A 15890-nucleotide genomic window follows, 5' to 3' on the forward strand; every position below is an offset into this window, starting at 1 on the left:
AATTATTTGTTCGTTGTTTATTCGTTAAGATTCGAATGTAAAAATTGTTTGTTCGTCTTTTATTTATTTATAATTAATTAAACAAATGATCACCCTTAGTTTGCCCCCTCTTTACTAGATATCTTCATTTTTAACACTCAGATTAATTAATTTTGATCAATTATCGTTTGTTCGACAACTATTGGTGATTGTTCGATCATAAAAAACAAATAAATAAAAAAAAAACGAAGCCTTGTAATATATATCAATCTATTTGATCTACGCCGTTTTAATATTGAGCGTATTAAAGAGGCTATAGAACGAAACAAAGGCTCCAAAGTGTTCGCGAGAGATTTGTCTCTTGGGAAAAGCCAGTTGACAAGACTGAAGACCGATGATGGCAGTAGCCTGAGCTTTTGAGTGAGGTCGCTAAGTTCTATGGACAGCTATACACATCTACTCGACAACCCGTGAAAACTCTAGGAAAAGATCCAAGAGCTAGATTAGTCCGACACTATAGCGAAGATATCCCCAACGTCAGCCTGTGCGAGATTAGAATGGCTCTCAAACAACTTAAGGACAACAAGACACCGGGTGAGGATGGAATTACTGTCGAACTTCTGAAGGCGGGTGGAAAACCAGTCCTTCGGGCCCTCATCAACATCAATGGCGACTACATAACTCACCTTCGGTTCGCCGATGATATTGTAATTATGGCCGAGACCATGGAGGACCTCAGTACAATGCTCAAAGACCTCAGTAGAACCTCAGATCCGAGTGGGTCTAAATATGAACATGGAAAAAACAAAAATTATGTTGAATGCTCATGTAGCGCCCACTCCAGTAAAGATCGGAAGCTCTACGCTCGAAGTTGTTGATGAGTATATTTATCTGGGGCCTGGGACACACTGTCTAGCCAGGTAAGTCCAACTTCGAAATAGAGGTCAACCGTTGAATCCAGCTCGGATGGGCAGCGTTCGGAAAGCTACGTAAAATCTTCTCATCACAAATACCACAGTGTCTCAAAACGAACGTATTTGACCAGTGTGTGTTGCCAGTGATGACATATGGGACTGAGGCGTGGTCGCTCACAATGTGCCTTATGAGAAAGCTTAAGGTCACCCAAAGAGCAATGGAGAGGGCTATGCTCGGAGTTTCCCTGGGAGATCAAATCAGAAATGAGGAGATTCGCAAGAAAACTATGGTAACCGACATAGCCCAAAGAATTGTGACATTGAAGTGGCAGTGGATAGGACACATTGCTCGCAGAACGGATGGCCGTTGGGGCCAGAAAGTTCTTGAGTGGCGACCGCGACTGGAAGACGTAGCGTGGGTAGGCCTCCCACAAGATGGGCCGACGATCTATTGAGGTTCGCGGGGATCCACTGGATGCAGGCAGCACCGGACCGATATTTGTGGCGAGGCTTGGGGGAGGCCTATGTCCAGCAGTGGACGTCCATGGGCTGATAAGAAGATAAGAAGAAGAAGAGATAATTAATCTGTGCTGTGTGTAATGGTCGATCAAAAATAATTTGTGTAATATCTATGAGGGTATTATCTATGCAATATAGTATGCATAGATTATACACATATATTTGAGAATAGTATGTCTATTGTCTATGCAGTATAATGGTGGAATTGAGAAGTTAGGTACCGCAAAATGAATATTGATAATTATTCAACTGCCTAGCTATGTGAATAACTTTATTTTATAAGGCCGTGAAATATTGTTTGTAGGGCTACCACTCGAACTGCAAAAATGAAGAATTTGTGCCATAAGAACTTCCATCACGCACTCACATATTTCCTTTGTGATCAAGATACCCTTTACTCATAGTGCTTGTGAAGTTTTTACTTTTGACTGGTTAAGATAAATACAATTACGTGTTGTAAAGCAGAGGTAACGTAATCAATAATATAGTGAAATAGTTCTTTAAAAATTTTCATTTAACCTCGAATGCGGAAGTTGTTTAAGAGCCGCTCTGGTTTCGTGCGTCTTGTCGTCAAGTGGTCTCAAATAGTAAAACGATAAAAAATTGTTTTAGAAAATTGGATAATTATACCGCTCCTTCATCTCCTGATGATGAAATAATGGTCGAAATAGGAGTTCCACAGCAGTCACCAGAACATAGCCTAGAAGCTGCGGAGTGGTACTGGGGCGATATAACAAGGTAGGTACTTGACTAATTTTTACATTCAATTATAAAGTAAAACCGACAACAACAGAACCAATAAGTAATCATTATAAAAGTTGTCCCATAATAAATTAATATAAATAAGTTGTGTACTGTAATTGATAGACAAATATTATCTGTTATACTCTTATGGCCTATTTTTTGTGTTGCCCCAGAAATATAACAATGTACTGTATGAAATAGTATTTCTAACTGTAACAATAAAAATAGAGCACGCTAAGGGAATTCAGTATGCACATATAAAATGTGTGGTATCTTTTTATGCCTCTAATTGGGTCATGAGATTATCCAACATTTCTCTTTTTTGCTTGCAGCCACCACAATGGTGGCGAGGTCATCAACCAATATCTCCTTCCTTTTTCGTCATTTAACAATATTCACCACTAACATAACTTGACAATTTAACAATAAACCTGTTTTAGAATTCACTACAACTTTTTTAAAAGCTCCAATATTGGTTCCTAATACTGTTTGTATATATCTTATGCATTGAATTCTTGTCTAAAGAAATGCTGTTGTCTGATGATCAAAATTAGTTTCTATAAGCCAAGATCCTTGATCCCTATGTCTGTAAATTGACACTGCTGTCCCAAATTTACTTCGATACCTGAAGTCATCATAGTTGTAAAGGATAAGAGATCTAGTGCATTTTTATCAAGCAACGAAACTGTGTTTTGAGTCCTGCAGACAGATACCAAGTTTTCTAATGAAGTCTGTACGACTTCAGAAATGTTTATGATTGACCTCCACAGTGAAGGAATGATCTGATGTAATAAAAATTAAGGCCCCAAAATTTTAATTTGCATAATGACTGGTAGTGAGACATCTTGTGAATCTGCACTGATAAGTACCACCACCCTGCCTATTTCTGCCATGAAGCAGTTCGGTTTGAAGGATGGGGTAGTTATACTGTAAAAACGGTCACATTAGAACTCAAGTCTTAAAGTGGGTGGCGTTATTTACTGAGTTGGTTACTGACTCATTGGTCACTAGTTAGCACTCCTGACTGTTGTATCAAGGGTCGTGGGTTTGATTCCCATATCAGGCAAATGTTCAGGTGATGAACAGGTTTTTTGCTCTTTGTCAGGGTGTTCAGGATATATGCATATATTTAAATGTATATAAGTATTTATGTCAGTCTCTGGTACTCATAACACAGGCGATCCTAATTGAGTTCAACTCAACAATTTTAACGCAAATGGTGAACTTGCATCATCTGGGTGATCAATGTATAACTATATTTTGCTAGTCTGGTTAAACATTGATTGTGCAATTTTTTGTCAGTGATGCAATAGATTGCAATAAATAGCCACAATTTACAATGTGATTAGATTCAACGTTAAGTCTTCTTAAATGCTACAGTTCACTTTCAGACATAAAGTAATGTCCCCATTGTTCTAAAAAATCAGTTGTTCAACTGCTGCAAATAAAATGCATGACTGTTTTCATGTAAAAATAATCAAGATGATGGTACTTAAAATTGTATATTGCAACATGACCTGCAAGTTTTTTAGATAAAAGTATTACTTCTATTGTCATATTATAGGAATCTTGTAATTGGCTATCTGTATTTTATAATTTATACCACTTTACTCTCAAGTTATACACAAGTCACACACAACACAAGTTATACAAGTTTTGAAGTCGTCGTGGCCAAACGGATAAGACATCCGGTGCTTTCGTGTTGAAGTGATGCACCGGTGTTCGAATCCCGCAGGCGGGTACCAATTTTTCTAATGAAATACGTACTCAACAAATGTTCACGATTGACTTCCACGGTGAAGGAATAACATCGTGTAATAAAAATGAAACCCGCAAAATTATAATTTGCGTAATCACTGGTGGTAGGACCTCTTGTGAGTCCGCGCGGGTAGGTACCACCGCCCCGCCTATTTCTGCCGTGAAGCAGTAATGCGTTTCGGTTTGAAGGGTGGGGCAGCCGTTGTGACTATACTGAGACCTTAGAACTATATCTCATGGTGTGTGGCGCATTTACGTTGTAGATGTCTATGGGCTCCAGTAACCACTTAACATCAGGTGGGCTATGAGCTCGTCCACACATATAAGCAATAAAAAAAAAAAGTTATACACTATTGTTGATAGTATTGATTTCATTTTTCAGAGATGAAGCCAATGAAAAACTTCGAGACACTCGTGATGGAACTTTTCTTGTTCGTAATGCATCTAATAAGGATAGTGGATATACATTGACAGTCAGGAAAGGTGGTGCAAATAAGTTGATCAAAATATACCATCATGAAGGTCGATATGGCTTCCGTGAACCTTTTGAATTTAAATCAGTTGTTGACCTTGTATGCTATTACAGTGAATACTCCCTGGCAACATGTAACAGTAGTCTAGACATCAAACTCTTGTATCCATTGTCTAGACATCAAGAAAATGAAGGAGGTGAAAACATAAGTGATGAAACTTTAGCAACTAGGTATAAAGAGATACATAAGAAGTATATATTAAAAACTAGGGATTACAATATAAGATTTTCTAAATATACAAGATTAAGGGAAGAAGTTACTTTAAAACGACAAGCTTTAGAAGCGTTTAGAGAAGCTGTAAAAATGTGTGAAGACCACATTAAACTACAAGAAAAAATACAAGCAGAAGCACAACCTCATGAAAAAAATATAGTCTTGGAAAACAACCGACAGCTCATGGCAAAATTACAAAGTTTGAAACAAGCCAAGGCTGAACTAAGTGAAATCCTGAGGACTACATTAGAATGCAATTTAGTTATCGAAAGAGATTTAACAAAGTTAAAATCAGATGTAGTAAAGCTCTACAATTTGAAGGATCGCCACAAAATGTAAGTATTACTCATGTAACTTAAGAACAAAAAATAAAGTACATACTTAAATATGTAAGTTTGTAACACTTTCAATTTTGTAGGTGGTTGCAAGGGAGAGGGAAAACTGATGAATATTTAAAAGCTTTAGAGGAGAACAATATTCATAAATTAGATGAAATTAATGCTCATCGTGATATGGACACTTGGAAAGTTAATTGCACCCGGGAGACAGCTGAAAAACTGCTTGCTGGAAAACCACAGGGCACATTCCTGATAAGACCAAATTCTACAGGACAGTTAGCTCTCTCTATTGTCTGTAATAACATGGTCTATCATTGCATTATAAATAAGACTGAATGTGGATATGGTTTTGCTGAACCATACAATATCTACGAGTAAGTAATTTTTTTTGTGTGATACTTTCACTGTTGTCCTAGGAATATTAGTGGACTAGCTGTACCTGTCCACTATACTGGGCATTTAAAATTAACATTATTATTTCTCACCCCCACAAAGATTCTCATCATTAACATCCCCAAAACAGGTGTAGAGAGTCCAACACTCATATACATATTAGCCTATCCATTAAGTATATTATGTATTTTATACATTGATACCAAGTTTCAAGTCAATCGGATGCATAGTTCAGTAGTTATAAACATCCGTAAAAACCACTAGATTTATATATTAGTATAGATGATACCTAAGATATTGATAATTGCTGTCTGAAAATATTCTAAGAACTAACTTTTTTCGTTTTGAGGACCGCAACCCTAAAGAGTGCAAATACAATACAATGGTTACCACATTTTACATGTTATCCATGTAACCTTAACTTACATTGAATACTTAAGTGTCTTTGTGTGAGTTTGAAATAAAACAGTTTTTAAAATTTGGTATTCATTTGATTTCAGAACATTGAATGAATTAGTACTACATTATGCAGGAAATTCATTGGAGGAGCACAATGATCAGTTGAGAACTGAGCTAAAATACCCAGTTAATATGCATCTGGCAAAAAAATCTGAAAAGAATTGAGAGTACCAAAGAGAGGAATGCCAGAGGATTGTTAAAGATTTCACAGTGAGCTATTTTTGTAAGTCTTGCTGTTATTTTATGTACCTTGTCTTCTATTTAGAAAATAGAATGACTAGAGTAAGAATATAAAATTTAATATGCATACCTAACTTGGACATATTACATTTTGCTCTCAAAATATTTACATTTTCACCTAAATGAAGAACATTATTTTATTGAAATTGTTGAATGCCCAGGAGGCTGAGCTGTAAAATATGAATAAATAAAAAATGAACTTATTTGATAATTGTTTTTTGTCATTAAAATGCTTCTACCAATTGTAAACATTAGTATACTTAAAATTTGAAATGTAATTTAAAAAATGTAATAAGAATTTGAGCTTGGTCATTTGAATAGTTTGCCCAAAGATGTAGTCAATCAGGGTATGCAGTGTTGGTAAGGCGAACTTTAAAGCTTTAGTTATTCTATTTTTGTTGATATATAAAAGATCATCAAACTTGTTTACTAGCAAACATTATTTCATCACTTGTAAAAGTCAGCAACATAGTTCTGATTTCTATATTTTTTCTATTAATTAATTTTAATCCCACAAAAATATGATATAATTTTTTGGTAGAGAGAAGAGTGTGTTTGACTTACATAATTCAAGTACTGTTAATATTTGTTTGGTGAAAATGAAAATGCTTTAATACACTACATACACATAAGTACATTAGGATCTTGATTTTATATTTATATTTTTATAATTAAAAAAAGATCGAATTGATCTATTTTGTAATTTAAGGATTTTCGTCAATTTGATGTCTAATTTAATAATATTGCAAATAAATGTAATACATATTAGGTATGTAGTAGTTTTGATACTAATATTTGTTTTTCGAATTGAATGTTTTTGTAAACAAATTCCATTTCACATTTGGTAACAATTTAATATCTTGTGTGAAGAGAGATCGTCTTTGATCAACAAAATAACGAATGAACGATATCTAAAATTTATCAAGACTCGGAAAAAGAATATTGGTCACTTTGTTCTAAGTAGCAAATTTTAATTATTTGACCTTAGACATTTTGGGGAAACTAATGAGCCTTGCAATTTGTATTATTATTAAGTGCAAGACGGTCCCCTGCAATAAAAATGTAATTCTGAATCAAGAATTAAACAGTTTGCATTTTCTCGGGACAAAGAGTTTCTTGCGTCGCTTTCGGTTCCATTGAAAAAGTCGATTTGTAGATTTGTTGATACGTATACTCGCCGGCACGTAAGTTGACAAGGTTTTGACGTAGTGGAGGTAAGGTCGTGCATAGTGCACTTGATGCAACAAAAAAATGACACTTTTATTGCCCGCATTATTCTACGGTTATTGCCATAATTTCTTTTTAATCATATCTGTTTAGAAGAAAGTTAAGAAAAAGAGAGGAATTCGTGAAGTTTATTAGGTGTTATAAATAAAATACGATTAATAGTTAAGAAGTTTACTTAAAAAAATATACTTAATATTAAACATTATTTTGCCGTCGTCACTATCATTTCCTAATAGTGCTACCCCTTCCATTAAATTTATGGTAGCACCTGATCTGATCTGATCTGGTGGAAGGAGTTAGCTCTTCATCCTCGACAAAACTCTCGTCGCTGGAAGAGTCGCTGTCGTCACCGGCGTAAATAATAAAACATTCAGTGACTGAATCGACTATATGATCACTTTGGATGTAGTCAGCCTCATTTTTTTTTACCTTCCCACACAATAACAACTCGTAACAAAAACTCAACATAAACAAAGGGTACAACTTTAGTACACGCAAGTGCAATCGGGAGCGAACAGAACGATGCGGTGCGGGAGGCAGGGGTCGACTGACGGACCAATCGCGCGGTGCTACGTCCACTCGGAACGATGCTACGTCATTCCCCGCGTCCCGCTTGACAACTAAAGATACTTAAAAAACGACTTGTGCTCATCTAACGACTCTTGCCAAGTTACGTGCCGGGAACTGTAAAATCACAAAAGAGCGAAAATACTATAATATTTATCATTTAAAGCAGATAAACGCAGTGTTGCCGTTTGTCGCCATTACCACGAATAAAAGGTATCCTTTATCCAGGTTATAAAATGTTTTTATGCAAAATGCCATCCAAATCCGTTCAATCACTTTGCGTGACTACTTTAACATTTATAATATTAAGTATGTATAGATTATAATTTCTATAAGCTCTCATGTCAGCTGTATATTAGTATTCAACTAGTACGTTGTTTCATACGCGTGTTATAAATGAACATGTAATTGTAAATACTTATATGCCCAGTCAATGAATAGGGATGTTAAAGCTTTTTTTAAATATTTTCACCAAAAAATGTAGGGTATCCAAAATAATGTTTTTATTTAAAAAAGTTCTCATTTCCTTTATCAGAACATTTGTGTTTTATGATATTTGCTGTCTCGCACAAGATACGCCATAAACAGAGAACATCCCTATTGTTTCAGTACATAAATATTTGTAAAAGAACAGCAAGTTTTACCATTTATTTCCGACATTGGAGAAAGTTTGTTAAAATTGTATCAAATTCCATATCATTTAATGTCACTGGAATGAAAAAAATCTAAAGCTATTGAACTTTGATGTTTAATTAATTATGAGTTAATGTCGGCTAGTTTCTCATACAAAGTGATACTAACATTAAATTTAAACTTGTAGATGTATTAAATATTTGTATATTAAGCCTGTGATTATATTGTAACTAGTGATTAATGTAACCTGAAACCAATATAAAAAAAGCATTTTTATGTACATCTGCAGTTGCCGAAATGTACAGATTAGCATTCAAACCAAAACTTGAACATCAACAATGTATGTAGTATAGAAAGAGAATGCTGAATTGTTATTCAATCAAGAAATCATTGTCAAACAATACACGAAGCGATAAGATTTCAGATTGAATAAAAAATGTCATGTCTAAATTATAATATGTTTTATTTTTATGTTTGGAGATGCCTCAGAATGAGCACATTTAAAATATCACGAAGCTATATTGTTTGTCTTATAGTTTCGTCATAAACTGGTACAGCAATTTAATTTATTTTTCGTAAATATTATACATATTACATTTCTTCGTGAAATTAATGGGCTTTTGCATATATACAGTGTTTTTTATGCAATGGAGCATATAAAAAGTGCAATCATCGCGACCATAAAGACTTATTTAAGAACTTTCATGATTCTCGTGACAAGCGTTCGTATCAAGAGTTAAAGAATAACTTAAACTGACAACGACATAAACTTCATTGTAAACTTTTTTTAATAATATGAATTATCTAATTTCGTTGAAATTAATTCTGTTTTTCATAATACAACAGCGGAAGAATTTGGAAAATCTTACTGTTTTTAATAGTAGTGCGTTATTACAACATATAGTGTTTTAGCTGGCAGCGGTAGTAGAAATATTCTTTTGTTTTTGATTAATTCACAAAGTGAGAAGAATACCGACTGCAAAATTAATTGTTTTCCATAAAATAAAGAACACATTGCATCGTACTATTTTGTTCAATTTTGTTCTATTGTCTCCATATCCATCGCTAGATTAACTATGAACCAGTTTATCTAAGTCACTCATAAGCATTGGCAATGCTATGCTGCTAACAACCGTAGTTCTACTGTAACGATGATGTTTAAACAATCCAACTAAGTACTTGAGCAAGTTGCAAAACTCATTAACTGGAAAAATGTGGCTTTGAAATACATAAACATTTTTGATATGTTTACATACTACTTCAAGTTAAACTGGCATAAAACTTGAAAATATAAAAAAAAAAACCATTTGGCGGGAAAAATTGGAGCCATGTTATGTTTGAAACAAGTGACGCATGCATCACGCGTTTAAACGTGGAAGTTAAAAGTAAAAGTTAATATTATGTACCAAAATACAGTTTTCGACCTTTTTTAATTAGAGGTACCTAAGATTGTAATATAATATGTATTTATGATAGGTTGAGAGAATATTATAAGTGAGATTATTGAAGTTATTTTTGTATCAAGAGTGAAGTTATGAAAACAGATGACGCAATATTGGTTATAATGTGGGAAGAGAATGTCATGAAATGATCTCAATTTAAAACGTAGTCTTATAATATGATGGTTATTTTGAAACCAAAATAGAAGAACGAAGTCAGAGTCAAATCTGCATCCATAAATATGACGAAATTGTCGCCATTTTGTAAACATTGTAACGGTAGATTTTTAATAAAGCGTTATTAAACAAATACCTATCAGTGATTCCCTGTTTTATTTCAATATCGTATCTTGTGACAAATACGTACCCGAATCGTAATCGCTTAATTACACGTATGGAATCATATTAATATGTTAATTCATGTTTATATTCCCTTTGTCTTATTTTTCCTTTTTAAACGTTTTCACGTTGTTATATTTAAATGAGACCAATTATTAAAAAAAACGACCTAAACTTTTGTAAACAGCTTTTGACACAAGTAAAAAACTTTGTAGCGAGTAGGTAAGTACTTGCATAAGTACGACTAAACGCAGCTCCACATCGTTGATTTCGATAAAGCGGCACGACACGAGAACCCTCTCATCGTGGCCGCCGGTAACTACATTCCCGATCCTGCGGAAAGAATGGAAAGCAGTCGACATCGCCCCAAACACGTCATTTCGGATCCTCCCGATCCACTAACGGTGCTTCTAGGTACCTCAAGCACCGATCAACGTTCTCGTCGAACCCGTCGCTTGCGACGAAGGGCTCGACGAGTAAATTAGCCCTCAGACACAGCCCACTGAGTTTCTCGCCGGATCTTCTCAGTGGTTCGCGTTTCCGATCCGGTGGTAGATTCTGCGAAGCACGGCTCTTGCTAGGGTTCGTGTTAGCAACGTCGTCAGGTTTGAGCCCCGTGAGCTCACCTACAAAAGTTAAGGTTCCGCTGATATAGCCTCTCAAGGCTATCAGCTTAGGTAGGAAAAAAGAAAAAAAAAAACTACATCGTATGATGCCTATGTCATCTCACCTGACGTTTTTATTACCAGCCAGTTTATTGTCAATTAGTTTTGTATAAAAGTGTTGTGATACGAGGGCGGGATGATAAGTAACTCTAGCCTCTACTATTTAAAAAGTTAAAATTAAAAAAATATAAATGTCTTTTTAAATTCGTACCGTAAAATGGGGCGATTAGGGACAAATTCCAACTTTATGAGCAATTTTAAGGTAGTTGTTGATGTATATAATGCTATATCAGGATCAAAATGATTGAGTCTTGGGGGCATCTTTGTTGTCTAATTTAAAATTAAGCAACTAGCATTCCAGTTTAAGCAAAAAATGCAAAAATAGGTGTAATCCCTATTTACCCGAAAATTGCGGTTAATTGGGACGAAATGAGAAATTTACTAGGGTTGGCACTACTTTTATTTTTATATATAGTTTTAATTAATTAATTTATTTAGTTGCACCAACAAAGTGATCATCAATAAAAAAAATTGAAAAACTGACAAAAGTACATGGCAGACATCACCTCAATTATAGGTGCAATCGACAGTGCATTAACAACAAAATATATATACATATATATATATATATATATGTCGGCGCAAATATGACTATTTACCTACTGATCATCAACTAATTACTCTGTGATAAGAAATTGATGTTAAACAGTTCCTTTTATTGTAATTTCAATACTTTAAAACGTGTTTGAAAAACGTGTAAACACGCTCACGTGTTTAAAACGTGTCAACACGCTCACGGGTACGAAGCCCCATAAATACGGCCGTGCTGTCTAGCACTGATTGATTCGTGTCCGAGCCGTTGTACTGTACGGATATCTCTGTAACGTTGTTATGCTTCTCGTGCAATATACGAAGTTTTCGTGAAGTTCTCGTGAAGTTTTGTTTCGGAAACCCAAACATGAGTCATTCGTCAACAAATTAATGACCGTGACGTCGCAAGGCTGACGTCACACTTTTTACAAACATTACGGACGTATCTACTCCGTCATATATATATATATTTATTTATTTATACATAATAATATATAGTAGGCTTTCTTAGAAACGGTTTATATTTCTCCGTTCTTGGTAAGTACTTAGGGGCTGATATTTCTATCTGGGTTAAGAGATTAGGTGCGTCGGTTGTTCCATGGATTAATCAGATGAATACCCCCCACTCTGAACGAATATTAAATATTTTATTATGTATTACTTAGACATTTTTGTCCACCTTGAGATTTCATTGATCTTGTTACATGTCTCTGCAAAATTGACTTACTTATATTAAATTGCTTATCTATTTCAACTAAAGACTTATTCCCAATTTCGCTTCGAATAAACCAGATTTTTACCAACAAATTTAAAAAATATTGTTATAACTACATAGACAACCCTACAAACCTGTACCTATTTATACTTAGGTCGTTTCCATTTCACGTATTCTCATCCCAATTGACCCCTTTTTCGTTGTTATTTATACCTAAGACGTCCCCAATATCCCCAAAAACAACAGATTTTTACATGTATTTTTATTTAATCAAATACATTAAAACCAATAACAACTGAGACTTACCTTTAATATATATGCTGGTTCAAACACTAAATAACGTTTATAAATCATAGTCGTCTTCTGTTATTATCAAATAAATAAAAGAGAGCAAAGTTTCTAGCACTAAAATAATTACCACCACAGGAAGTTAGTTTGCAACGCGATTTTTTATAAGTCAGCAGCTATTATCATGCATATTCAGAGTTGTTTCGTGAACTTTCAACATTCTACTATTAAACTACAAAAAAATGGAAGATTTTGCAACGAATATAAAACTTATATTGAGCGTCGAAAGATTTCCCGGTTTTTTCCCGATTCGCCTCTCAATCCCTAATCGCCCCATTTTACCGGTATCTCTTGCCACCTGTGTTCTAAATTTGAATTTGGTGGCGTGAAAATTTTATAGATTTTTTTTTCATTTGAAAATATATTTCGTCAAGTGTTTTCAAAATGGATAAAATTGAACAAAGAGCGGTGATAAAGTTTCTTCATATGAAGGGCACGAAGGGGAAAGATATCTATGACGAGTTAAAGAATGTTTTGGGTGAATGTGCTCCTTCTTATGCCACAGTAAAAAACTGGGTGGCTGAGTTTAAACGCGGTCATTCATGTGTCCAAGATGAAGCCCAACCCGGACGTCCAAAAAGCGTCACGACTCCGGAAATGGTCGTGCAAGAACATGATATAGTTTTAACCATAGACCTATATAGTAGGGACACGACATATTGTTCTATACGTACAATTGCTTATATAAATAGCACCCATTTTGAAGGCACACACATAAACATATATCTATCTCGTTCTTACTCAGTACTTTAACTCGCAGGAAAACAATATAACAGTATTTCAGTGCGTACATAAAATGAAACATGAATATACGTAAATGTCTCCGTCTCCGTCTAATGAGGCCGAAAATCCGCCATGTTTAGCGCGCCAAATGTCATTGTCACGTCAGTTCGGCCGTCTGTTTTGGGTTGTACATTATTTATTGACTTTGATATCGATTTAATATGATTGCTTATATAAAATATCTAATTTTATCATGCTTAAAACATACAAAAATAATAATTAAAACATATTTTATAGGATCTCAAGAAAGTCATATTTGGGACAAACGAAGGCTTGCAAAGCTAATTTACTATAGTAGAATTATTTTGTCCGTGCAGTTTGGGTCATAAAAAATCGGTGCGCTGCAGCGAGTATTTCGCTCTCTCTTCCACTCACGAGCCTTATGGACGGGCACAGTGATGCGCATTATGTCAGTTGTCATATTGTTAAAATCATTGTCATCTGCAGTGCTGCCATTACTATTACATATTTTGTTATTTAATTAAGTAATAATTGTAACAAAGGATAATTAATATTATTATTTTCATTTTAAATACTTTATGAATATTCATTATCAAAAAATATTCCTTTTTTTTCTAATAGTATAAATGCCATCCTTTACAAATGTATTAAACCGGAAGTACACAAAAATCGAATTAAAAGCTTATTACATTAACATTTTTTCGTGGCTTTGCCACGTAAATCTAACATCGTATAAAAAACGAGCAAATAAAATGATGAAGTTTCGTTTATTTCTTAATCTTAGACGCCTTTTAAAACATTCAGGTAAAAAATTGCCATTGTTCTTTGCGTGCGGTGCGGTAGTGCGGTGCACCTTCCTTGAGGTGCGCTGCGGTAGTGTGTTACGGACTTTAGTCAGCAAAACAATTAAAATAGATTGTAATAGTCTAAGAAAAACACGTACTCAAAATACGATAACATTCAGCATGCTAGAAATGGGCTGATGGCACTGTACTATGCCATATTTTTATGTTTTGCGGCAAACGACAACTTTATAAAATCAGTGTAGCAAATTTAAAAAATCGTCATATCGTTTACTTGGAAAATTTGAAGCACGAACTCGTCTTAGATTTCACATAATATCTAAATCACATCATCTTTGCACATAACAATATACTTACTTCCTATTAAAGTATAAATTCTACAAATACATTAATACTCAACAATATTTAAAATAAAATAAGCCAAGAACGTTTATCGATAAAACCTACTAACATTAAAATCTTCTGGGCAGCACTAAAGCCGCCATGTTTTGTGGCCAGATGACGTCACAGTGGCACGATTTTTTTGTTGACGTTTCATTTCCATAGGTTTCCTACTTCAGTGGTTTTAACAGATCAACAATTGAAGTTATCTGAAACAGCTGACACTACAGGTATCTCAAAAGAACGGGTACATCATATCCTAAGTGAGGAATTAAATATAAAAAAGTCATCGGCCCGTTGGGTGCCGCGATTGCTTACGCACGATCAAAAAAGGATTCGGGTGCAAAACTCAAAAGAATGTCTGGACCGTTTCAGAGTAATAAAGCCGATTTTTTACGTTGATTTGTAACAACAGATGAGACATGAGTTCATTATTACACGCCAGAATCAAAAATTCAATCAAAACAGTGGACGCAATCGCGATGCCCGGCTTCAAAAAAGCCATGGCTATAAAGTCGGCTGGAAAAGTGATGGCTTCCGTCTTTTGGGATGCAGATGGGAACTTGATGATAGATTACCTTCCTAAAGGTCAAACGATTAATGGAGAATACTTCGCTAATCTTCTAGATAATTTTCAACAGTGTATTCAGCAAAAACGACCAGATTTGGCGAAAAAAAAATCATCTTCCGCCAAGACAACGTTAGGGTTCACACATTTCACAAAATACACACAAAACGGCATGGTCACTACACAAGGGGGTCGCGGGTTCGAATCCCGCCAAGGGAAGATATGTGGTGAATGGTTTTTCACACACAGACTAACAACGGGAGACATCCGGAAAAAAAGAAAGACAGGCTGTCAGTTTGAGGGAAAAATGTCATGAGATAAAAATTTGCGTTTTACGTTTTTAAAAGGTTCAAAGGATAAAAACCAATTGATTATTAATGTATACATTTTAAGGTGCGTGTGGAATAAATAAGTGCTTCCTATACTGCAGTTTGAGTTTAATCCGCAACGACGACAGTTGACAACATATTTCCTAAAATGGTGACCCCGACACGAGAAATTGAGATGTCCCGTTGAAGCCGCGGACGTAATAACGGATGTAATAACGCAATATAGAAGCCTGCTTTCAATAAATCCACGGAGAACCACAGAAATAAATCGCAAATGTTCATTTCCTTATTACGCCTGAACATTTTTTCGACAATTTAATTAACAATTTCGCAAGTATTAGTGAGGTCTAATACGAACACCATCAGTGCTGCAGTCTATATATTAGGGACTCTAATAAAAAATAGAATTTCGTATTAAAAACCTTAATGTTATTTATTTCCTTTTATTTTT

The 15890-nt window shown here is 34.8% G+C and overlaps 1 protein-coding gene across 2 annotated transcripts; it reads left to right on the forward strand.

Annotated features, from left to right (window-relative positions):
- Positions 1 to 1546: 1546 nt before the first annotated feature.
- Positions 1547 to 10279, forward strand: Pi3K21B (phosphatidylinositol 3-kinase regulatory subunit alpha). 2 transcript variants are annotated; one of them, XM_089731578.1, is made up of 6 exons: positions 1547 to 1629; positions 1717 to 1879; positions 2025 to 2150; positions 4297 to 4995; positions 5079 to 5372; positions 5892 to 10279. In XM_089731578.1, the coding sequence occupies exons 3-6, from the start codon at positions 2071 to 2073 to the stop codon at positions 6013 to 6015; spliced, it is 1197 nt and encodes a 398-aa protein (XP_089587704.1). In that variant the 5' UTR covers positions 1547 to 1629; positions 1717 to 1879; positions 2025 to 2070; the 3' UTR covers positions 6016 to 10279. The 2 variants fall into 2 exon arrangements, with proteins under 2 accessions (XP_089587704.1, XP_089587703.1); XM_089731577.1 differs by having other exon boundaries at positions 1563 to 1879.
- Positions 10280 to 15890: the final 5611 nt, after the last annotated feature.

Source organism: Bombyx mandarina, chromosome 12 (assembly GCF_030267445.1).
Source record: "Bombyx mandarina strain Sakado chromosome 12, ASM3026744v2".
Classification (NCBI taxonomy): Eukaryota; Metazoa; Arthropoda; class Insecta; order Lepidoptera; family Bombycidae; genus Bombyx; species Bombyx mandarina.

Excerpts from the sequence above, each read along its gene's own strand:
- Pi3K21B (XM_089731578.1), top strand. The coding sequence starts at position 2,071 with ATGGTCGAAATAGGAGTTCCACAGCAGTCACCAGAACATAGCCTAGAA. Across the intron at positions 2,151-4,296 it reads TACTGGGGCGATATAACAAG|AGATGAAGCCAATGAAAAAC; the intron begins GTAGGTACTTGA and ends TTCATTTTTCAG. Across the intron at positions 4,996-5,078 it reads TTGAAGGATCGCCACAAAAT|GTGGTTGCAAGGGAGAGGGA; the intron begins GTAAGTATTACT and ends TCAATTTTGTAG.